At 46.7% G+C, this 23,574-nt stretch overlaps 2 protein-coding genes across 2 annotated transcripts; one reads left to right on the top strand and one right to left on the bottom strand.

Moving 5' to 3' along the window:
* Positions 1-445: 445 nt before the first annotated feature.
* On the bottom strand, positions 446-1,998 carry ppp1r3g (protein phosphatase 1 regulatory subunit 3G). The gene is made up of 2 exons (XM_042346472.1): positions 1,945-1,998; positions 446-1,158 (listed from the first exon to the last, which is right to left on the bottom strand). The coding sequence occupies exons 1-2, from the start codon at positions 1,996-1,998 to the stop codon at positions 478-480; spliced, it is 735 nt and encodes a 244-aa protein (XP_042202406.1). The 3' UTR covers positions 446-477.
* An 8,790-nt stretch (positions 1,999-10,788) lies between these two features.
* rpp40 (ribonuclease P/MRP 40 subunit) lies at positions 10,789-23,113 on the top strand. The gene is made up of 8 exons (XM_007902653.2): positions 10,789-10,981; positions 12,782-12,926; positions 14,744-14,812; positions 15,201-15,296; positions 17,223-17,348; positions 18,126-18,330; positions 19,153-19,287; positions 22,836-23,113. Exons 1-8 carry the CDS (start codon positions 10,865-10,867, stop codon positions 23,032-23,034), a joined length of 1,092 nt encoding a protein of 363 aa, XP_007900844.1. The 5' UTR covers positions 10,789-10,864; the 3' UTR covers positions 23,035-23,113.
* The last annotated feature ends 461 nt before the right edge of the window (positions 23,114-23,574 follow it).

The raw sequence follows: 23,574 nt of genomic DNA, 5'->3' as shown, positions 1-23,574 counted from the left end.
AATAATCAATGATTTAAAAAAAAAGTAAGACTTAAAAAAAAAAGTTTAAAAAGTCTGGTGTTTGCACTGCCAACTTTTGCCATTTCAAAGTTAGTCTCGTTCAGAAGCCAAAAGCTATTCCTGAGGCCAATCTGCCTTACGTTTCCTTCAATAACTCACTCACTAACACAATTGGAGCATTATCCTAAGATTGTAAGGTATGATAGCTGTGGGGGGGGGGGGGGGGGGGGGGAGAGGGGGAGAGGTGAGGGTCGTGGGGGGGGGGGGGGTTCTGGCTCGTGATATTCTGCTAAACTCAAGGCACCGTGTCATCGCGAAGGGAAGGCGTACATATATATAAAAAAAAGAGGAAGATGGCATCTCTTTTAATGCAGAAGAACAAATGCAAAATTTTGGAAGGAGAGAGAGAGAGAGAGATTAAAAAAAAAGATAATTCCGAGAGGGGTGGAGGGGTGGGGGGGGGGAAAAAAAGAAGTGCTAAGTGTTAGCGTGTTGGTCTGCTCTGGCCTCGCACTGCAGCGCGTAGTTTTTTCCCGAGTTGTTGTCCCAGAACTCCTCGTGCTCTGTCCTGTAGCAGACGGCGAAGTGCACGAAGGAGCCCTGGTCCATGAAGGGGGGGATGGAGAGGCTGAAGGAGAAGCGGTCGGTGGCCGCCCGCTCCGGGCCGGCCAGCCTCTCCAGGCGGGCGGCCGGGCTGTCCAGGCAGGACCGCCAGCTGTCGAAGCTGTACCGGACCCGCACGTCCTTCGCCTGGGTCAGGCGCAGCGCCCGGACCAGCCCGTGCACCTCGAAGTGGCTGACCGTCAGCCGCTCCAGGCACACCTTGTCCCGCTCCACCCGCTGCAGGAAGTCGCTGCTGTCGCCGGGCATGAGGAAGGCGGCCCGGAGCCAGTGCATCCCCAGCGCCTTGAAGTTCTCGTTCAGGTCGTCCACGATGGAGAAGCTCCGGAGCCTCAGGAAGACCTTGGTGGGCACGTGCGGCTCGTCCGTGGCCCTGAAGTGCTTGACGCTGGCCAGGCTCAGGCCCAGCGAGTCGGCGAACTTCACCTTCTTGCGCAGACCCCCGTGCAGGTCGCTGCGGTAGTCCGAGGGGTCCCGCAGGCAGGGCAGCGACTTGGTGCGGCGCCGGTTCAGCCGCAGCTCCCCGCCGCCCGCAGGCTTGGGGCCGCCCGGGCCCGGGCCCGGGGAGGGGGAGGGGGCCGGGCCCGGGCCCGGGGAGGGGGCGGCCTCCCTCTGCAGCCCCCGGAGCTGCGCTGGGCCGCTCCCCTCCTCCGCGTTGCCGCTCAGTTGCTCTCTCTCCAACTCCACGCGCAACACCTGGGACGTCCCAGGGTCGTGGGCTTCCATGGCATCGCCTCCTCCTCCTCCTCCTCCTTCCTCTCCAGCGGGGAATGGACTGAGCGAAGGGCGAAACGCCACCTGCGCCGCTTTACTTTCTCAATGGGGTTTTGCTCCGGGGAGAGGGGAGAGGGGAGAGGGGGCGGTGGGTGTGGGTGTGGGACTGGTCCCACAGAGCTCAGCTCCGCTGCTGATCCGGAGCCGCAGTGTGTTGACTTGGAGCCGCCGCCGCCGCCGGTGTGTGTGTGTGTGTGTGACTCTCCCTCTCTCTCTCTCCCTCTCTCTCACTCACTCACTCACTCACAAGGCAACTCGGCGTCAGGGGCTGAGTTGAGTGACTTGCAGCCCCCGAGCCCCTGCCCCACAGCCCCCCCCCCCCCCCTCCGCCGGCGTCAGAGAGACGTGGGCACAGCACACACAAAGCCGCGAGGTGAGTCACTGACCCACCGCCAGGGGGCGCGCGGGGCGGGGGTGGTGGGGGGGGGGGCAACAGCGGCCCCACCGAGAGGGTCAGAGGGGGGGGACCTCACTGAGAGGGCGAGGGAGCCACCCTGGAAGCACATGGGGGGGACGTAGTCTTATTGAGAGGCACAGGGTCAGGCTTACACTGATGATGGGGAAGGAGCCGCGCCGCCAACTTGAGCACATGTCCTGCCACATGCCCACTCGGGACATGAGGTGGGTATGGAGATGATCTTGAGCTCACCGAGGCGCTGTGATAATAGTAACCCTTGCATTTGGTGTCGTGCCTTGTCACGTTGGAAGGACATCTCAAAGCGCTTCACGGGAATCACTGAAATAGAGTGACTGTGTATGTGCGGGCAGAGGCGGGCGGCACGGATGCGGGCGGCAAATCCCACAAACAGCCGCGACCAAATAAAGTTGGGATTTGTTGGCCAAATCACCGGGAGAACCGCCTTCACTTTATCACTAGTGCCATACGATGTGGAGTCCTGTAGCTCAGTGGTTAGAGCACTCGCTTTGCAAGCGAGAGACCTGAGTTCAATTCCAGGCACAGGGCGAAACCTTGGGCAAGTTTCCTTACTCCACACAGAGCCTAATAATAATCCCTCCAAAACCAAAAACAATAATAAATTGGTCATTTTCAATCCACGACTGTTTGTGGGACATTGCTGTGCGCAATTGGCTGCCGCGTTCCCCACAAATATACAGTCAATTCACTTTACAGTGTGTTCTGTGAAGCGCTTTGGGACGTCCTCCCGACGTGAAAAGCGCTATATCAAATGCAAGGATTATTATTATTATTATTATTATTTAACATCTGCACAGGCACACAGTACCTTGTTTTATAGTCTCATCCGAAGGGTGGCACCTCCGACATTGCAACACACCCCAGGACTGCATTGGAGATCAGTGTAAATGTAAACTGTAGGGATTAGTATAAAATGACAAGCTGCCATATGAGTTTTAAGTCCTGGTGCAACAGACAGATACCAAGGCAGCTGAGCAACATGCCAGCACTCAGAGGGCACAAGACTCACAGGAGAGATTGTTTGGAAACAACGCTAGATTGAACATGCACGGATTTAGAGGAATTGTACGAAACGGTGCTCAAACAAAGACAACACAGAGGCATGAGAGACAAGCCATGGAAGTAGGAGAATCATACCAAGGGGATATGAAATGACAGAATTTTAGAGAAATGCAGTTCCAGGAAAGCAGAAAACTTATGGTGAGAGGATGTGGGCAGTCGGTACTTACCAAAGAGATGTCAGGGATCCACAAAGACAACAACAACAACAAAATTACACTTATAGAGCGCCTTTCACATCGGGAGGACGTCCCAAAGCGCTGAACAGTCAGCTGTCGGGACCGAGCATGGGGGAGGGGTGGTGTAGAGGTGAGGGAAGGCAGAGAGATGGGAGGGAGACCAAATGCACGGTCGAAGAGAAGGGTCTTGAAACCGGCCTTGAAGGATGCGAGGGAGGAAGTAAGGCGAAGGGACCATGGGATTGGGGTTCCAGAGTGTGGGGGCAGAGAGGCTGAAAGCCCGGCCACCGATGGTAGGACGGGTCGGGCGGTGGTAGGGCGTAAGCCGGAGCATCATGAACGGAGGGAGCGGGCAGGTTGGTAGGGAGTCAGCAGGTCAGAGAGGTAGGAGGGGGCAAGGCCATGGATGGCCTTAAAGGTGAGAACGAGGATCTTGAACTCGATCCTCTGTGGGATGGAGAGCCAGTGGAGTCGGGCGAGGGTGGGAGTGATGGGGTCACGGAGCCTGGTGCGTGAGAGTACCTGAGTGCAGAGTTTTGGATGATCTGCAGCTTGTGAAGGGAAGAGTTGGGAAGGCCGATGAGGAGGGAGTAATCGAGCCTTGAGGTGACGAATGCGTGGGTGAGGGTTTTGGCAGCCTGAGGGGTGAGGCAGTGGCGGAGTCTGGCAATGTTGCGGAGGTGGTGGTAGGCAGTACCGGTCATGGTGCGGATGTGGGGGAGAAAGGACAGTTCAAGGTCAAACAAGATACCCAGGTTCCAGACTGGCTTAGTGAGGTTGAGTGTGTAGCCATGGAGGCTGATGCTGCCAGCGCCTGAGGTGCAGAGGCGCTGACACGAGCTAATCAGGAAGGCCTCAGTCTTCCTGACGTTGAGTTGGAGAAAGTTGGCCCTCGTCCAGGACTTGATGTCAGACAGGCAGTCGGTCAGGACCTCAGTAGTCCTGGAGTTCAGGGTGGAGGCAGAGAGGTAGAGTTGGGTGTCATCCGCATACATGTGGATGTCACCAAGGGGGAGCATCTAGAGGGTGAAGAAGAGGGGACCGAGGACAGAGCCCTGAGGAACACCGCACGAGACAGTGCGGGGGCTGGAGGAGAAACTGTTTGCTATGACGAAGTGGAGGCGGTGTGAGAGGTAGGACCTGAACCAGTTAAGGACAGAACCTTGAAGGTTGAGGTGGGAGGAGAGGCGGTGGAGGAGGATTGAGTGGTCCACGGTGTTAAAGGAGGCGGAGAGGTCGAGGAGGCAGAGGGAGTTCTGGTCACACATGGTCAGGATGTCATTTGTGACCTTGACCAGAGCAGTCTCTGTGCTGTGGGCAGCACAGAAACCCGATTGGAGGGGTTCATGGAGGGAGTGAGAGGAGAGGAAAGAGCAAAGCTGGGAGGCAACGGCTTTCTCAAGGACCTTGGATAGGAAGGGGAGATGGGCTGGTAGCTGGATAGCTGTGATGGGTCGAGGGAAGGTTTTTCCAAGGTGGGGGTGATAGTGGCTGTTTTGAGGGGGGAAGGAACAGTGCCAGATGACATGGAGAGGTTAATGATGTTGGCGAGTAGTGGAGCAAGGAGGTGGAGCTGGGATTTAAGGAGAGGGGTGGGGATGGGGTCCAGGGAGCAGGTAGGGGACTTCATGGAGGATACCGTGTTGAAGACAGAAGAGAGGGTGACAGATTCAAAGGTGTGGAAGGAGGGATGGGTAATTGTCAGATGGGTAATTGTGTGGGGTGAGGGTAGGGAGGGGTTGGAAGTTGGGAGGGCAGTGGCAGCTGTGTGGATTCCCTCGATTTTGGACTCGAGGAAGTCCAGCAAAGTAGTGAGTGCAACAGGTAACACTGAGCACGCACATTTTCACAATCTAGTAACAAACATACATTCCTGAGCCTCGGTGTCAAACTGGCTTCATTGGTAGCACTCCGATCAGAAGGTTGTGGATTCAAGCTCCGCTTTGGGACTCTGAGCTCATCGTCTTGGTTGGCACCAGTGTAGTGCATGGGGCTACTGCATTGCTGGAGTTGTCATTCTTTGGCTGAGACATTAATCGGATGACATGAATTTGCCAGTTCAGGTGGATTCTAAAAATTCTGCAAAATTGTTAGAAGACGTCTCAGAATATACTGTAAAGTGGAATGACTATATTTTGTGGGCAAAATGTGGCAGCCAATTGCACGCAGGGGTGTCCCACAAACAGTCATGGAGTGACCAGATTTTGTTTGTGGGGAAATGGACTGGAGCCATCACATGCCCTCCGTTGCTTGCACTTAACCATAAATTAAATCTTTAAATCACCTGATAGGTTTGTTGTTGGAACCCGTCAGCGAAATAGTAAAGGGGCTGTTGTCATTGCATATCAGCTGTAGTTAATCATTATGTGACAGGTTATTTGAAGTAATAGGGATGGACCGATGGAACCTTAACCCAATGTCACAGCAACAAAATGCTCACGCACACAGACACACGCACACAGAGCTGATTGATGACTTTGGCACAGTGGCAGGGACATTTCTTATGACATCTAATAACAATAATCGCTTGTTTTGAATAACATCAAAGATTTTAGTAAAATGTATAAAACCAAATGCCTACGGGTAATTATCAGTTTGGCTCAGTTGAGCACCCTCGCTTCTGCATCAGAGAGTTGTGGGGTCAAACGCATGATTATAAATGACACTCCAATGCAGTCCTGGGGAGTCGCATCATTGTCAGACTTCAAATGAGTCATTAAACCAAGTTTCCATCTGATTGTGAAAGCTTAATTAGCTGAATGATCTCCTGTGCCAATTTTCCTATGCCAGCTGTAGTGACTAGATACTTGTAAGCAAACTGCCTACAGTTTGTGGGATTTAAAGTCCACAAACAGTTCATAGAATGAATGCTAAATTTATCTGCAAGACTGATGGGCATGACAATGCAATGAAAATAACTAAAGGAGAAACTTTTTTAATGTCTGTAGCCATCATAATTCTGACAGAAGATGTATTCTTGGTTGACAGCCTGCTTCAGTTGGTAGCATTAAACAGGCAGATGGGCCCTTTATCTGGTACTGTCTACCTGTTCTGGTGGACGTTAAAGATCCCATAGCACTATTTGAAAAGAGAAGGGAGTTTCTCCTGATTCCCCAAAATAAAATTGGTCACTCACTCCATGGCTGTTTGTGGGACACAGTTGTACGCAACTGGCTGCCGCCTTACACCACAAAATACACAGTATATCCTCAGAAGAGCTTTGAGACTGCTTGACGATATGATAAGGCACTATGTCTTATTATAATGAATAGATGTAAAGCTGCTGATTCTTCCTGGCCTTTAAGGAAGGTAGATGACTGGTGCTAGATGATAGACCAAGAACAAGTACGTTTGAACCCAGAGTCACAAAGGTGATAAAGAGGCTAACAAAGATGTTTGTTCACATATCAGGAACAGAATACTCTGTGGTCTGCTAATGACTCTCTAAGAATTCCCAACAACAATACCATCAAGACATTGAATTATAGAAAAAAATCCCATTAAATTTACAAAACAGAAGGAAGCATCATGAGCTCACTGTACCCTTTCTCACACTAGATCCCCACTCCAGCTAACGGCTCTAAACTCCACCTTTTTTCTTCAGGTAATAACCCTCAATCTAAAACCTCTCTTGGTATTGATTCACCAAAGAATAGAAGATATATCCAGCTCTACACTATTGCTCAGTGTTTGGGAAGAACGTTTTTGGGAAAGTAAGTCCTGTATTTGAAAAAGACGAGCTGTCCAGCCAGGAACCAGAGTTACCTGGGTGTGATGAAGATGATTTGTGCTTTCCCCTCAGAATTTGAATAATAATAATTCAAGGCATGAGAAGGAAAGAAGTTGAAAGCAAGGCAGAATTTACTTCTCTGCTTTAAGGAAAAACTGTCCATTTAAGCACTTTGGGACGTCCTCTCAACGTGAAAGGCACATAATAAAAGTAAATGTGTATTATATTCAGTCCACCTGAGGAAAACATGAATCTGGAAAGCTTTACATTCTCCTATGAAGACAGGATATTTGTTTAGACTCTTAATCAAGGCAATGAACTGTTTTGTTTTAAGAACATAAGAAAAGATTATGTAAATCAACAACAATTTGCATTTTTATATTTTTGGATTATAAATCATCAATTCTAACCAGATAATCCACCTTATAACTGACAATACTCCACCAGGGGGAAAGCTTCAATAGAAAAAGCGCAAATCAAATTCCTGAGGTAATCAAATCAAAACGTTTTCCAGTCCCTTCATGACCATTACAGAGAAAATATGGAGAGTTGATTTAAACTAATGGCAAGCCACAGTTGATTTTGTGTGAGGAGGACCCAGTCCAAAAGATACTGAATACTGAATATAATAGACAATGAATGTGTTAACATAAGACAGTAACATCTCTTTGTATAGCTCAGGTGAAGTATAAACTACAAAAGTAAAGTCTATGCACTTTATAACTTCATCTGAAACCTGATGACATCTTGTCACAGGGTGGATTACTTTACAGATCTTCTCTTGCTTACCAAGAAGGGTTGGGGGGAGGGGATGGGGGCTTTATGCCTGTTCAGGTAGATGTTAATGATTTTATAATACTTGAATTTGCATTTTTTCCGAGCATTTCATCAACAATTGCACACAGCTGTGTCCTATAAACAGCCATGATGGGAGTAACAAATTTTATCTGAGGGATTGTTGCCCAGGACGCTGAGGGAGACTCCCTTGGATAGTTCTACGGCATCTTTAATAGCTGCCTGAACCGGAAGAGAGAATCTCAATTTAACGATTCATCTGAAGGACAGCACCTCCAACAATGTAGTGCATTCCAGCGTTAACCTACAACCTTTTGACTCAAAGAGGCAAGAGTGCTACCAACTGACTGAAGCTGGCACAACTGCTTTTTCCTTAATAGGTTCCCAAAAGTTATTTTCTTATTTTGTACATATTAACATCATCTTGCTACCCTAGGATAGTGCTGGTATTCTTTCCTGGTATCTTTCAGCCCCTTGGGACATCCTCCCGACGTGAAAGGCGCTCTATAAATGTAATTTTGTTGTTGTTGTGTCTTAACGTGTCCACTTTTGAGCCACTTTCTGTTACGAATGGAAGTTTGTGAAACTCCTCTTGTTGATCACTAATCCAGGCAAGAATAAATGATCACCACCCTCTGCTTGCTGGTGACTGGTTTATGCAAATCTTAACAGATAAGATTATCCTTAAAGCTATTGTGAAATTCAAAACTGCATGTACACATCCTAAACTAACTCACCATTTCATACCAGATTATCTTTCAGCATCAGAGTAGAGAAAGAAGGATCTTATAATAATAATATTAATAATCCTTGCATTTGATATAGCGCTTTTCACGTCGGGAGGACGTCCCACATCAAAGTGCTTCCAAGCTACTTCTGTCAAGTGAATGACTGTTTTGGAAGGCAAAATGGCAAGCATTAGCATTAGCAAGGTCCTACAAAGAACATGAAGACTGCACAAATATGTTTTGAAAAAAGGTTACGTAACCACTTCTACAGTTCTACAATATTGATTGTACTTGCGGACGTGATTGGCATTGAGTAGTCTCTCCATGATTAAATGGATTCATTTTAAAAACTTCACAAGAAGTCTATCAACACAGTGCACAAAGAAAATGAAGTGCAAGAATCTGGTAGAAGCATAACTCAACCTTTTGTCCCCATGTCCTGTCCACTCTTTTGTGTTTATTAATGCATGAATTTACTTTTCCAACCAGAGATACAAGAACTGAAAATCAGTCTGAACTAGATACTATATCTAGCCGCATTATGATACATTTTCAATAAATGCACAAATAAAACCTGCTGAGAAACGGAAATTCCATTTAAAACATATAAGAACTTAACATAAAACATACAGAAATGTTTGCAGTACAATATTTAATTGATAAAGCATAACAACAGCCCCTCCCCGCACCCCCATCCTCTGATTGAAACCTACATTGAATTGTACATTTTAAGAATGATAATTCTCACATTTTTAAATAGCGTCTCATCAGATTGTCTGAATATCTCAAAGCATTTCACAGAATTTTTACTGTGTAGTAACTGCATTTGTAGTTGAAAGTGGCAGCCACTTTGTGACAGCAATGTTTCAAAAGCATGTTGGGGGTTAGTCTGGTAGCACTCTCATCAGTGAGTCAGAAGGTTGTGGGTTCAAGCCCCACATCAGGACTTAGAATCACATCGTCTAAGGTGACACTGAGATGTTAATCCGAGGTCCCACTTGCCTGTTCCGGTGGACATCAAAGATCCTACGACATTATTTGGTTGCTCACTCCCAAGGCTGTGGGACATTGCTGTGCCCAAAGTGGCTGCATTTTTGCTCATAAAACACGATCAATCCTCTTAACAGCAACCAGAGCTATTAATGAAAAAGCAAATATAAGGGACCTGGTGCCTGTAGAGCTGCTCTGGCTGAAGTGCCTGTTGTAGCCAGGGTGGCCGGAAACTAAAAAAACATTTGTAGCCCAAAGTTCACCAAAACTAGCCCCCAAATAGCTCAATATCATGTGTTGTCTCCTATGGGGTAGCAGAGTGGCCAATTTAGGTCAGTGCCATGACACGCTCTGCCTTCCCCCACCTCCGCTACTGCCTCACCACTCAGGTCAGCGAACCCCTCACCCATGTGTTCATCACATCTGGGCTCAACTACACCAACGCTTGTTGGCTTTCCTAACTCTTCCCTCCACAAGCTGCTAATCAGCCAGAACTATGCAGCTCGAGTCCTTTCCCGCCCCAGGCTCCGTGACCATATCACCCCCAGCCTCGCCCGACAACACCGCTCCCCATCCCCCAGCGGCGAGAGTTCAAAATCCTGGTCCTCACCTTCAAGGCCCTCCATGGCCTCGCCCCCTCCCTAACTCTGGAGCTGCTGACCCCATATCGTCCTGTCCACTCCCTCCACTCCGCAGGTTCCAGCCTGTTCCATGTCCCCCGTCCGTCCCACCATCGGCAGCCGGTCTTAATCCTCTCTGTCCTCGCCCTCTGGACCTCCATCTCACATTCCCTTCACCTCACTCCCTCCCTCGCCTTCTTCAAGGCGCGTATCAAAACCCAACCCTACCGCTCCTTCGGCCACTCTCCTACCCCCCCCTACCCCGCCCTCCCGGCCCCGCCCTCCTACCCCGCACTCCCGGCCCCGCCCTCCTACCCCGCACTCCCGGCCCCGCCCTCCTACCCCGCCCTCCTACCCCACCCTCCCGGCCCCGCCCTCCTACCCCGCCCTCCTACCCCACCCTCCCGGCCCCGCCCTCCTACCCCGCCCTCCTACCCCACCCTCCCGGCCCCGCCCTCCTACCCCGCCCTCCTACCCCACCCTCCCGGCCCCGCCCTCCTACCCCGCCCTCCTACCCCACCCTCCCGGCCCCGCCCTCCTACCCCGCCCTCCTACCCCACCCTCCCGGCCCCGCCCTCCTACCCCGCCCTCCTACCCCACCCTCCCGGCCCCGCCGTCCTGACATGATGCAATTTGTTGTTGTGCTTTTGAAACTGTAAGAAAAGGTGTTCAAAGGAGAAGAACTATTTGATGGTTTAAATTAAATTAAAAACTGGGCATCGCCCAAAGCCAGAACAAAACCCGCCCAATTGGGCGTCAGTGCACCCAACCTGCTGCCTGTGCTGTACTGCGGCCTGTGCCGCGCTCCTCCAGCCTCCAGGTGGCGCCGCCCAACAGCTCCCGCAAAGCGCCGGGGGGCGGGGCTACAAGGCAGGAAGTGACGCTGGGCTGTGGCGCGGGCAGACGAGCAGGAGAGGCGGCGGCACGTGGGGATGTTGCGAGAGCTGGAGACGTGCGCGCGGCGGCTCCTGGTGTGTGAGAAATCTAACTTCCAGAACCGCAGCTCCCGCCACCGCCAGCAAGTGACCGGCCATCACTACAACTGTCAGGTCAGTCAGGGCGGGGCTGGGAGTGAGTGACAAGGGGGGCGGGGCTGGGAGTGAGTGACAAGGGACGGGGCTGGGAGTGAGTGACAAGTAGGGGGGCGGGGCTGGGAGTGAGTGACAAGCGGGGGCGGGACTGGGAGTGAGTGACAAGTGACTGGGAGTGAGTGACAAGTGGGGGCGGGGCTGGGAGTGAGTGACAAGCGGGGGCGGGGCTGGGAGTGTGACAAGTGAGGGTTGGGAGTGAGTGACAAGTGGGGGCGGGGCTGGGAGTGAGTGACAAGGGGGGCGGGGCTGGGAGTGAGTGACAAGGGGGCGGGGCTGGGAGTGAGTGACAAGGGGGCGGGGCTGGGAGTGAGTGACAAGTGACTGGGAGTGAGTGACAAGTGGGGGCGGGGCTGGGAGTGTGACAAGTGAGGGTTGGGAGTGAGTGACAAGTGGGGGCGGGGCTGGGAGTGAGTGACAAGGGGGCGGGGCTGGGAGTGAGTGACAAGGGGGCGGGGCTGGGAGTGAGTGACAAGCGGGGGCGGGGCTGGGAGTGAGTGACAAGCGGGGGCGGGGCTGGGAGTGAGTGACAAGGGGGGTGGGGCTGGGAGTGAGTGACAAGCGGGGGCGGGGCTGGGAGTGAGTGACAAGGGGGCGGGGCTGGGAGTGAGTGACAAGCGGGGGCGGGGCTGGGAGTGTGACAAGTGAGGGTTGGGAGTGAGTGACAAGTGGGGGCGGGGCTGGGAGTGAGTGACAAGGGGGGCGGGGCTGGGAGTGAGTGACAAGGGGCGGGGCTGGGAGTGAGTGACAAGGGGGCGGGGCTGGGAGTGAGTGACAAGGGGGCGGGGCTGGGAGTGAGTGACAAGTGGGGGCGGGGCTGGGAGTGAGTGACAAGCGGGGCGGGACTGGGAGTGTGACAAGTGAGGGTTGGGAGTGAGTGACAAGTGGGGGCGGGGCTGGGAGTGAGTGACAAGGGGGCGGGGCTGGGAGTGAGTGACAAGGGGGGCGGGGCTGGGAGTGAGTGACAAGCGGGGGCGGGGCTGGGAGTGAGTGACAAGCGGGGGCGGGGCTGGGAGTGAGTGACAAGGGGGGTGGGGCTGGGAGTGAGTGACAAGTGGGGGCGGGGCTGGGAGTGAGTGACAAGGGGGGCGGGGCTGGGAGTGAGTGACAAGGGGGGCGGGGCTGGGAGTGAGTGACAGGTGAGAGCAGAGCTGGGAGTGAGTGACAGGTGAGAGCAGGTCCAGGACAGTACCTGTCGCCCTTGCCTCGCTGGTTTTATACTTTTTCACTTATTATATTATTATTAACCTAAACTACTCCTGAAGTCAGGGTTTGATAATCTTAGTACAGATTTAATTGAGCACAATACATTTTAAATGGATTATTTCTGCTTGTTCAGATATGCATTGTTACTATCATTCTTCTTCATGTGTTTTCTCTAACGTCTGTGACTGTTTTCCTGGGTATTTTATCACTTATATATAAATAGGGACAGTTGGGCATCCCTGATGATGCCGAGCTGCATTTTACAGACCAGGAGCTTGTTGGTTTGAGATCCAGTCTGTGTTGAATTTGCTGCTCCCGGCCAGGACTGCACAGTCCTCAGGGTTAGAGAGGGGGAAATCAGCCAATCTGCTATTGTTATTGACCGAGCTACAAAATCCAACAGTGGTGGCAGACATTTTAAGTATATTCCAGAATATTTACTTGTGTCCTGCATCATAACATAGTTTTTAGAAGAATCTACTAATAAATGCAATTCATTTTATATCCTTTTAATCTTGTGATTTTCACTCCTGTTTCTTTTCCGCTCTGACATAGGTCTCCATTTTAATCCCAGAATGTGGGTTGCTTCCTCCGGGAGTCGATGCCTTAACCAGAGGTTTAGGAGACTATTATCTGGTGAAGACATTACCGGTTTATGAAATGATTGAGTTTGAGTTCATCAACACGTTTGTTAAGAAAGGTAATAATTACAATAATAATAACAATCAATAATAACATAAAAATAATGATAATAATAACAATAATTATTACTAACAATCTATTATTGTAGCTCAGTGGTTAGAACATTCGCCTCACAAGCGAGAGACGTGGGTTCAATTCCTGGCAGAGCGAAACCTTGGGCAAGTTTCCTTACTCCACACGCCTAATAATCCCTCAAGAAAAAGAAACAATAAATTGGTCACTTCATCCATGACTGTTTGTGGGTCATCCTCTGCTGCATTTCGCGCACAAAAATGCAGTCAATTCACTTTACAGTATATTCTGTGAAGCTTTTTGAGAAGTCGTGAAAACGCTATATCAAATTCAAGGATTATTATTATTACTATGTAAATAATATTTACATCAGCACCAGAAATATTAGACCACATATTGTCATCATGTCCAGCCCCAGGACAATCCAAGGTCTGATTCAACATAACAATGCAGCTAAATATATTCACTGGATAACTTGTAAACACTGATATTGGTGTAAAGACTAACTTGCATGAACATCAACCAGCAAAAGTGACACAGAAAAATAATATCACAATAATCTGGGACTCACAAGTATGTACAGATAGAACAGTAATCTGTAACAAACCAGATATTATCATAAATAGCCGAATGGATTGTACATAAAGTATTATTGATGTGTCTATCCCAAGTGATTACAACATGCAAAATAAGGAACTAGAGAAGATCAGGAAATATAACTATCTACAAATTGAATCCGGACATATATGGCAGTGTAAAGCATAATTCCTACGATCATCGGTGCAACTGGGACTGTTAAGACTATTCAGAAATGGCTTGACAAAATACCTGGTGAACAAAATATTAATCTCCTGCAAAAAGTAGCTATTTTAGGAATTTTAAACATACTAAGAAAACTAACATCCATTCATATATAACAGCCAGTATCATTGATCTGACTGATCTATCATTAAAAACATTTAGAAATTTTCACATTCCCTCACCTCGCCCGCCCCACCATTGGCTGGCGGGCCTTCAGCCACTCTGCCTCATACTCTGGAACTCCATCCCGCAGTCCCTCTGCCTCGCCCCCTCCCAGACCTTCCTCTTCAACCGTGCCTTAGGTCACCCTCCTTCCCCCCCCTGCCCTCCACCCTCCCCGATCCCGACCCCCAGCTCGGATCCGAAACGCTGATTGTCCAGCGCCTTGGGACGTCCTCCCATCGTGAAACTAAAACTAATACAAATGTAATTTTGTTGTTGTTTTAAACTGTAATAACAACAATGACAATAATCCTTGCATTTGGGATGGCGCCTTTCACATCAGGAGAAAGTTCCAAAGCGCTTCACAGGATATAGTCTAAGATGGAGTGACTGTATTTTGTGGATGAATGTGGCGGCCAAATTTGTGCACAGCAATGTCCTACAAACTCCCATGGAGTTGACCAATTTTATTTGTAGGATTATTGGCCAGGACACCAGTAGAAACTCCCTTAGCTTTCTGAATACTGCCATAGGATCTTTAACGCTCATTTGAACTGGCTGACAAAACCTCGGTTTACCATCTTATCTGAAGATGACATCTCAAACAGTGCAGCACAGTGCTGGAGTGTCAGCTTAGATGATATGGGGTTCAACATGGAGTTTGAACCCACAAACTTCTGACTGAGAGGTGAGATGCTCCCACTGAGTCAACCTTACACACAAAACCCCACTGATTGTACGCACAATGATTATTCCTTTACACTTAGCCATTATCGACAATATCTTTCTTAGTTGTAAATATCCAATGTGGTGAGTTTTGCAAACATTTCATGTTTTCAGGGGGAATTTACGCACTCTCCTACAACACCAGAATAGACCAGAACAACACAATAGCTCTACTGCCGACAGGTAAGTAAATGTCTTCATTCTTTCTCATCATTTAAGAGGATGTACCAACTTCCTCCCTTTCCCTCTCACTTCTCTATAACTAATAGTTGATGTTCATTGAGTTTATAATATTACTGGGGCCAAATTGCAATATTCCTTCCTATTCCTTAAACCAAATCATGATCTATCCACTGATTGCAAATTCCAATCCAACATGTGATTTTGGCACAGTAGTTTGATCTGAAGTTTATTTTCAAAACTGTTGACTGCCATCTTCGATCTCATCGTCTGATAGTGAACCCAGAATACTCTTTATTGGTGATGAGAAACTAAGTGAAAAATAATCCTCTGAGGATTGAAATTAAAATATCAATATAGTCGCTGTTACAGGACTGTTGCATTTTCACAGGAAAGTTAATTTTATCCGTTGACAAGGATACGTATGAAGAGCTTGGGCTGGAAGGACGACCCTCGCAGTATTCACACAGGAAGACGATGAGACACAGTAGGTACAAACCATTCATTTCGTTTACACCCTCCCAGAGCACTGAATCATCCACATTCACAGGTGCTCCACAGCTGACTGATTGTTGGGCTTTTGCTTCCGTTTCCTTTGTCTTCCTTTTAGTTAGATTTGAATGGATGTGGAGAGAAAAACCTCCAGTGGATTTAAAGGGAATGTGGCAGTTTCAAATGTTGGGACTGTGCTGTCAGCTTATCTCAGTTGGGGGCACAATTATTGGCGTTCATGCACACACACTTTCTAGTGGAGGCTGAACAGCAATCAGACCGGCGGCAGGCACCCCGGGTTAGGGACGGGAAGGTAGGTTGCCAGGACTCTTGCTCCTGACCACTAACTAAAGACCCCACTGGAAGATCACTGTCAAGGTTATCACAAGAATAACTGCCACTTGCGTGAGGTCCAGCTGCTGCGTAGTGCCCTTGAAACACTGAGATGATGCTACCTGCATGAAGGGCACTGTATAAATTCAAGTTGTTGTTGTTGAAGCTGTACTTTAAGGGGAAAAAAGAGTTGAACATCTTGAGGAGGGGAGAGAATTGTCAGAAGAAAAATAAAGCAGTTTTTCCTTCTTTCGGATTTTTTCTGCCTGTGTTCACATATTCTACACTAACATAACCGTGTAGTTATATTTGTCGAAAGTTGTGGGTGAAGAGAAAAGAATCCCCTCGTGAAATGAATATGTTCCTTTCCTCCCCTCAGCCTTCATACAAGTCAGAACTATTTAGAAATATTAAGAGGAGACATTTTTCAAATAGATTGATTTGGGTTGTTCAGTGTGTGGATTTACTCTCTTTACTTTGGAGAATGCTTAACGGTTTTTGGACCTGAAGTCTGAGTACTTGGAGGAGATAAGGAAGTGCCTTTATGGCAGGAGTGGAAGGAGTAATCTGATTTTGTGTACGGTTTGTTGCCACGGGTTTGGTACGTGAGCAAGTGCAGCAAGCGCTCTTGAAAAGATTTAGATAAAATTGGTCACTCACTTCATAGCTGATCGTGAGATTTTGCAATGCACAAGTTAGCTGCTCCCTTCAAAATACGCAATCACTATACCTTGCAGTAACTTGAGATGTCAATTTGAGATGTCACCCTGATGTAAAAGGTGCTTTATCAAATGCAAAGATTATTATGACTATTATTATTATAATTGTTGACTTGTGATGCCAGCATCTGAGCACTGAACATGCTTTCCCTGTGCTGCTGATACTTGACTGGAAACATGTACTGGGAGATCCTGCAGGAGATCCACTCCTTGTTCAAAATTGAAAAGTACCTGTTAATATTAACTTTGGGCAAAAAAAACTCTGAATGTGGCGCTGCACACTGACCTGATGTGGTGATTTGGAAGATGACTGTTAGGTTGTTCAGAATTTTCACAGTTAAATATTGACTTTTATAACTTCAACAACTCTAGTACCTCTCTTTCTCCCCCTGTTCCACCCCTGCCACACTCAAACACTCTTCAAGGTCTGACTTGTGCTGGAATCTAGCTCTGAGGTAGCTAACCCATGTGGCTCTTCATGTGTGAGACTAAACACCAAGAATAGGCTGGGTAGTCACCCATGTAGGCGAGCACGAACCCACTGCGGTCCTCACTCAATTTTTTGGCAGGAATCAATAATAATAGCATTAGGAGCTGGAACCTTAGCTGATCATTCTTTCTTCTCCAGTTCCCTTGTTAAATGTCTCAATTCACTCGGCCTCAATAGCTACACCTGGTAACATGATTGAGATTCTAAGAAAACTTTGTAAAATAATTTCTTCCAACCCCTTTTTTGCTTCTAATAATAATCCTGTGTGCATGGGCCTTGTTTCTGTCTGTTTGCTATTGGAGCCTGTTATTTTCATTCTCTGCAAATCATCCTGGAATTCACTTCTGGGGTTCCTAACATCATTCTGTATATTTTGCAGTTATTACTGTTGACCTGAGTGATGCCAATTTTGTTCCTGGTAAAAAGAGATACAACCGAGTAATGTGGGCACTGAAGGAGAAAAAGCCTCTAACATTTGACTTTCTGATGGCCTGGCAGCCCACAGGTAAGAGGATTCATCAGCAGAGATGGAGCAGAGATTCACACAGGCTTCAATGCTTGTCAATTCAGCACATTACTTTTTACTTTTGAACAATGTAGAACTTAAGTTCAAAGAATGATGCTTACTGTCAGTCAGTAAAATCTTCCTATTTTAGCAAAAGAAGAGATTTAAGAGGTACAATAGGAAACTATGAGTTGTATTTATCAAACATTATGACAGGCCAGGTGGAGCACAATGATCTTTCCTGACCATGTATATTTTTATGCTGGAGCTGGAAAGTTCTGGGTTGAAATCCAGTTCACTTAGCCCTTGTTCTCTTTGAGTTTATTTTATAAAAGGTCCTAGAAATATCCTTGTGGGGTGAGGGGCAGTAACCAAGGTCTCACTAGGTTGACACGGCTCCTGGAGATACCCATACAGATATGGAGTGGTTCTCCAGGCAGGTCTGGAGATGGAGACATGTACCTGATCCTACCAGCAAATACTAACCATGGGTGGTCCTAACTGCACAAGTCATTCTGTGCATGTGGGGCATTAATTGGCAGGTTTGAAATTTGATTTGGGGATGTGGTGGAAAGTGATACCTTCAAAGGTTTTTGAAACATGATTGTGTGACATCTTAAGACAAATTCAGTGGCTTCTTTTTATGCTAATAGGTGAAATGGACATTATGGCTGCTTATGGACTGAAAAGTCGTTCCCACAGTATCCTGTGTTTTATATATACAAGTTAATTTGAAGAAATGTGATTCTAATCACATTTATGTTTTATTTCTTTAAGATCCAGATGGAGAAGGTGTCAATTTGCAGTCTTATTTCATGAAGTACCAGTGCAAGGTTCATCGGCCAACAGTGTCTGTCAGGGTAGTAAAGGACACTGATTGTCCTGTTCTGCTGAGTAATGAAATGGAAGGGAAGTTGGGGGAATCCTGTGGGTCTGAGGAGTTGTTTGACTGGCTCGGTGGTATCTTCAGCCACGTGAATTGGTGAGTTTAGTGAATGAACCGGCCTGTATTCTCTAAAGACCATCATAACGCTCCCCTAGGTTCACAGTGTTCCAGATGGGGCTTAACCAGTCAGAAATAATTTGTATTTTTGACAGCACCTCATCACGTTAAAATGTATTAAAGGGTTTTACATTAATTCTGTCATGGATAGTTTATAGGAAGAAGAATCTGTAATGTGTAAATATAGTGACAATGCAGTACTCCTCCACTACTGTACCCAAGTGTCAGCTTTTGAGCTCAGAGTCCTGACATAGGGCTCGAACATGAACCAACAAGCTTCTGGCCCGGAGCTAGGCTGGTGTTTTCTAGACTAACATTATCCTTTTGGATTTGCAGTCTGCAACCTGGGTACCTTGTTTGACTTTTTCACCACAGCTGCACGCCGCAATGTCAACGGCTGAGCAAGCAGTGGGAATCAAAAGATATACTTCAGTGTCATGCAGAGCAAGATCTCAAATGACTGACAGACACTGCCTAATATTGACCAATACATGTCACTGACACAGTGAATTAAGAGCAAAGTTCTTTCTTCTTCCCCCTCCCCCATTTCCTCTCTCTCCTGGGTCCAAGGAGAGGGGGCTGGGTTGACAACAGTTCTTCTGGGCTTGGGGGAGGGGGGATGTAAGTGGAGCTGAAATGAGCACCGCAAGTCTACATACTTGGGTGGGTTGACTTGTCCTCCCCCCTGTGAGCCAAAGCCCTAATGGATAAGCTACAAAAGTACTGTGCTTACCATCTTAGACATGACTGAAATGAGGTCAGTTTTTGGATTTAAAGTTCAGTATTTTTACTCACCAACAGCAAAAACCAAGCAGACAGCTTCCTCTCGACCTACTGCTCGCCTGAGCCTAACACAGTCCTGGAAAAGGCATGTCTCTGTACCGTCACTGGCTTCATCCTCCCTCAAAGAATAAACCAGCTACTGGAACAGCTCCGGTAAGTGCCCGATTCAATCTCTGGTGTGTGCAGAGCTTACTGGTGTGAGGGCATTGCAGCTGACTTCAGTGATCCCCAACTGAGGGCAATATCTAGATCCTGCTGTTGTGTGCAGATGTCCAGTGAGGACAGGTTCAGGCTCGGCTGTGATGTTCCCCCATGATTGAATTAGAAGTCGATACTCACTGTCTAGGGGACAATGTTTATACATGAAGAATATCCACTGGAGGAAGGTTGAAGAGGGTTTCTGTCAATGTGAACTCGTAACCCCAGCAACGGGTTAAAAAAGGAGGAAAGTGGAAAGGGCCAAAAGATGTGAGCATTGGGTAATCAAGTAAATCAGACAACTTTAGCAAAAATAATCATTGCATTTGTAACAGCCCTGTAATGTCGAAACATCTCGAAGATCTTCACTGGTAATTGGTCAGTAATGGCTGTGTATTTATAATGCGGCAGCCAGTTTGTGCACAACATGTTCCCACAGTCAGCTGTGAATTCAGGCTTAATCATCCAGTGATTTCTATTAATATTTATTGCTAATGTTTGTGCAGGGTGTTTTATGTGGGTCTTATTAGTGCTGTATTTAAGCTTCGTGCTCTTTATAATCACATGAGGTGTCTCGCTCTAGTTTTCTGTTGGTGATTAAATGTGTTATTTATGGGTTGGGGGTGGGTTGAGGGGTTTTTGCTTGAACAATCCAAATAGCCCTGCTACAAAAGCACTGCTTTCCAATCCATCAGGAAGCTTGGATTCTTATCCACTGCCTGATTGATGGGAATGTGTATGAAATTACACACACAGCACGATGCCCTATCAGGCTAATCGTCCTAGAACGGTTGAGTGCAAAATAAATGGTTTTGAAGTGGCTGGATTATTTACTTGAAACTGAGCATTCAGATATGTCTGTTAATGAAGATGCACTACTTGTGTAAGGGGGTTAAAGTGGACATTTATAAAATACAATCAAAATGAGATTTTGAGTCATTGCTGTTCAGGCTGTCTGCACAAGGGTCCCACAGACACGCAAGCTTGTTTTATGGGCTTATATGCGAGTCTCTATCAGTGCAGCAACCTGTTAGACAGCTGAGACTGTGCTGATCCTGGCTTAAGAAATAATGGCGGGGACGCCATTTTCTTGGGGCATTTGTGCGAAATGTACTCCTGTAGAATATATTAAGGGGAGAGAGAAGGAAAACATTCTATCAGATATTTTTAGCTTGTATTGAGGACAGTGCAGTTTGTGGTCATTGTTTGGACAGATTAAAGTTATTTGGAGAGACTTGCAATGTTGGGACTATTTGGTGGAGCAGAGAAAGTTAATGGTTTTTTTCTAAATTCTGAATGGTTTTGACAGTTTGAATAAAGAGAGTATTTTCACTGATCAGAGTCAGTAATAGGATATACATTGAGGCTCATCACTGGAGGAAGAAAGGGATACATTTGGAATTTCTTTTACCATTGAGAGAATGTGCAATGCTTTATCCAAAATGCCTGTTGAAGGCAAGTCCATAACAGCACTTAAATGCAAATTGGATAAATACATGAAGTGAAATAATTAAAGGGTAATATTTTTCCTTTAATAGCAGGGAAAGGGGATAGGAGCAAAAAGCTTTAGTGTAGATGGGCCAAATAGCTTGTGTTTCGGTTTTGTCTGACCCCATTGTGTGAAGAGGCCCGGGGCAATAATAATAATAACTACACCAAAGTATGTTCATATTGCGCCTTTCACATCAGGAGGACGTTCCAATCCAGTTACCATCAAAATGTGTTGTATCGCATGTTCAGTGAGCAAAGAAAAAAATTAAAAAATCTCACCCCTAATGTACGTGTCTTTAAACTAGGCTTTTTAAAAAATATATGTTTTTTTTAATGCTCCTTTAGGGGGTGGAAGATCAGTGCCGGGACATTTATTTACTTTTTGAATTCCTCAAGTGGGTTAGATACACAAGTGAAAAGTGCTACAAATGACTCCTGTCCCATAAGTGCGCTGTTGTGATGTTGCTGTTTCCTGCACTGTCTGTCTATGTCTCCCAATGTAACCTGACCATGTGGTGCTGATTTTTGATTGGGGGGGTGGGGGGGGGGCGGGCGAGTGGGTCGACGGCTCAACCTTTTTGTGGGACTCTTGAAGCCAACAAAAGAAGGAGTCTTTCATTCTGCTGCCGAAGCCCCAGTGAATAAGGTGGTCCTAGCTGGAAAAGTAGCAGTCAGCAAGCTGTGCAATGTTAGCTGTCAAACTCCATTAGTACCCCAATATGCATTCAGTTTTCTGCAAGCCTTGGCTCGTACCTAACCTCTTCAGGATTTGTTAAGCAGTGTGGGTCCCTCTGGGAAGAGAATGCAAATTATCCATCAGACAAGTAGAAATTTTCATACATTTGCCATACACTGTGGAGTCCTGTTGTGTAGTGGTTAACATGTTCGCCTCACAAGTGAGAGGACCTGGGTTTGATTATAATTGTAATTGACTAACTTCAGTGCACTGCTGGCTAGGATCCATTTCTGTGCTAAGCTCACTGTTGCTTGCTACATTCAGTATCTGATCACTGGTGACATTTATTTGTGGATGCAATATTTATATGGAGCTCAGTGTTTTTTTCCCCGCTTCTGTATACTCCTGGGGTCTTATGTATGAAAGTTTAGAAACACTGAAAAATAATTGCTTGTGACCACCTGAATCTTTGTCAATGCAGCTCTTGATTCCACCTGTAGGAATGTAAGGAGTCCAACCTTATCTCACAAGTTAGAGGTGGGATTAAACTTTGCAAAGGCTTGGGATGAACTATCACGTTTATGTGCTGCCGCGATCCAACAGAGGAAAGAAAGCGGACTCCAGCCTTTTGAGTTCCTTCATATTTATTTAATATCTAAGAAGTACAAGAACAACCTGGCAACTTCACTCAGTCTTACGACTTGTACAGCTATTATACAGTTAAACCAACATGTGAATGTTTTGGTGAGGAAGAAACCAGTGCAAAGAGCAGGTTGAGTTTATTCCAACTCTGAAAATTCAAGGGCTCGATAGCTGCGGGCGCCCCCTGCTGGATAAGCTGATGTACGACCATATCAATCCCATTAATTAGTAAGGATATGACCATAAACAGAGTGATTGTGTTCACTATTTGCTTTTGATGCTGAGGTGTTGATGCTGCCTCAAAAGTAACTGTACAGAAGTCTGGTTTGGGTGATTAGCATTCCTTTAAATTAAGAAGCAGACCTGAAATAGCTTCCTCTTATTCTTTGAAACCAGTTATTTAACCCACAGTAATAAATAGAGCACTTATGTTTTAGTCGAGTTGGAGGAGTACTGTAGTGTGTAATGGTCCATAAACATTGGCAGTTACATGGTGTTCTCTATAATGTGACAGATACTGACTGCAGTTATGACTTGTCAAGGTGAATTGCCTCCATTAGGTACAAATTGTTTCAATGTGTTTCTTACTCACCAAGCTTTTCCCTGTGACTATTTTCCCTTCAGTGTTTTGATATATTTTCTGCCCGATTCTGCTACCTTGAACTATCACTAATTATTTTGATTTATTTTCCAGACATTATTTTGATGAGCCCAAGTTGACCCAGTGGGTTACTATGACTGTACATGGCTTTGCAGATAGCCCAGTTTCATGGGGAGAATGTGAACATGGATACCACAAGGGAGGAGAGAACCTCTACAATTTTGTTGTATTTAATAACCAGGACTATTGGCTGCAAATGGCGGTGGGAACAAACAGTGGCTGCCCTCCTTAGTATTTTAAGTTCAATGTAGTTTTGGGTGTGTTGAGAATTTAAGAACTGCAAAACCTCAATAAAAGTCTATTCACCAGCACGTATGTTGCAACATCAGATTTATAAAAGTTACTTGAAAACCAAGCTTACAGAGGTTATTACCCTTAGCAGTTAGGGAATGATTCATGGAAACAACTATCCCAGATTGGGAGCAGTCTTGTTGGATCATTTTGTTATTTTCTTTCTCATTCCTCATCCATCACTATGGAACAATCAAGCAGCTTGTTCATGGATTTTTGGCAGTGGGGTTTAATTCACAGGCTATGTTGACCACGGGTAAAGAAATGTTTGGTATGGAGGGCATTAAATGTAAATAAAATCAAATAATAATAATACTTGCATTTGATATAATAATAACACTAATAATAATAATCCTTGCATTTGATATAGCGCTTTTCACGTCTATGAGACATATCAAAGTGCTTCACAGAAACTACTGTAAACAGGCAGTGTTTGGAAAGCAACAACACATTTACTACTAGTCTCAGAATGTTTTTTGGG

Source organism: Callorhinchus milii, unplaced genomic scaffold (assembly GCF_018977255.1).
Source record: "Callorhinchus milii isolate IMCB2004 unplaced genomic scaffold, IMCB_Cmil_1.0 Scaffold2, whole genome shotgun sequence".
NCBI classification, from domain to species: domain Eukaryota; kingdom Metazoa; phylum Chordata; class Chondrichthyes; order Chimaeriformes; family Callorhinchidae; genus Callorhinchus; species Callorhinchus milii.
The sequence above is the reverse complement of the archived record's forward strand: the minus strand, read 5'-3'. Positions and strand labels throughout refer to the sequence as shown.

Bases quoted from the DNA above. Each gene is read 5' to 3' on its own strand.
- ppp1r3g (XM_042346472.1), bottom strand. From the start codon at position 1,998: ATGTGGCAGGACATGTGCTCAAGTTGGCGGCGCGGCTCCTTCCCCATC. The intron at 1,159-1,944 runs GTAAGCCTGACC...GGCGGCCCCAAG, and splicing joins GCTCCTTCCCCATCATCAGT to CCTGCGGGCGGCGGGGAGCT.
- rpp40 (XM_007902653.2), top strand. From the start codon at position 10,865: ATGTTGCGAGAGCTGGAGACGTGCGCGCGGCGGCTCCTGGTGTGTGAG. The intron at 17,349-18,125 runs GTAAGAGGATTC...TATTTCTTTAAG, and splicing joins GATGGCCTGGCAGCCCACAG to ATCCAGATGGAGAAGGTGTC. The intron at 19,288-22,835 runs GTAAGTGCCCGA...TTTATTTTCCAG, and splicing joins CAGCTACTGGAACAGCTCCG to ACATTATTTTGATGAGCCCA.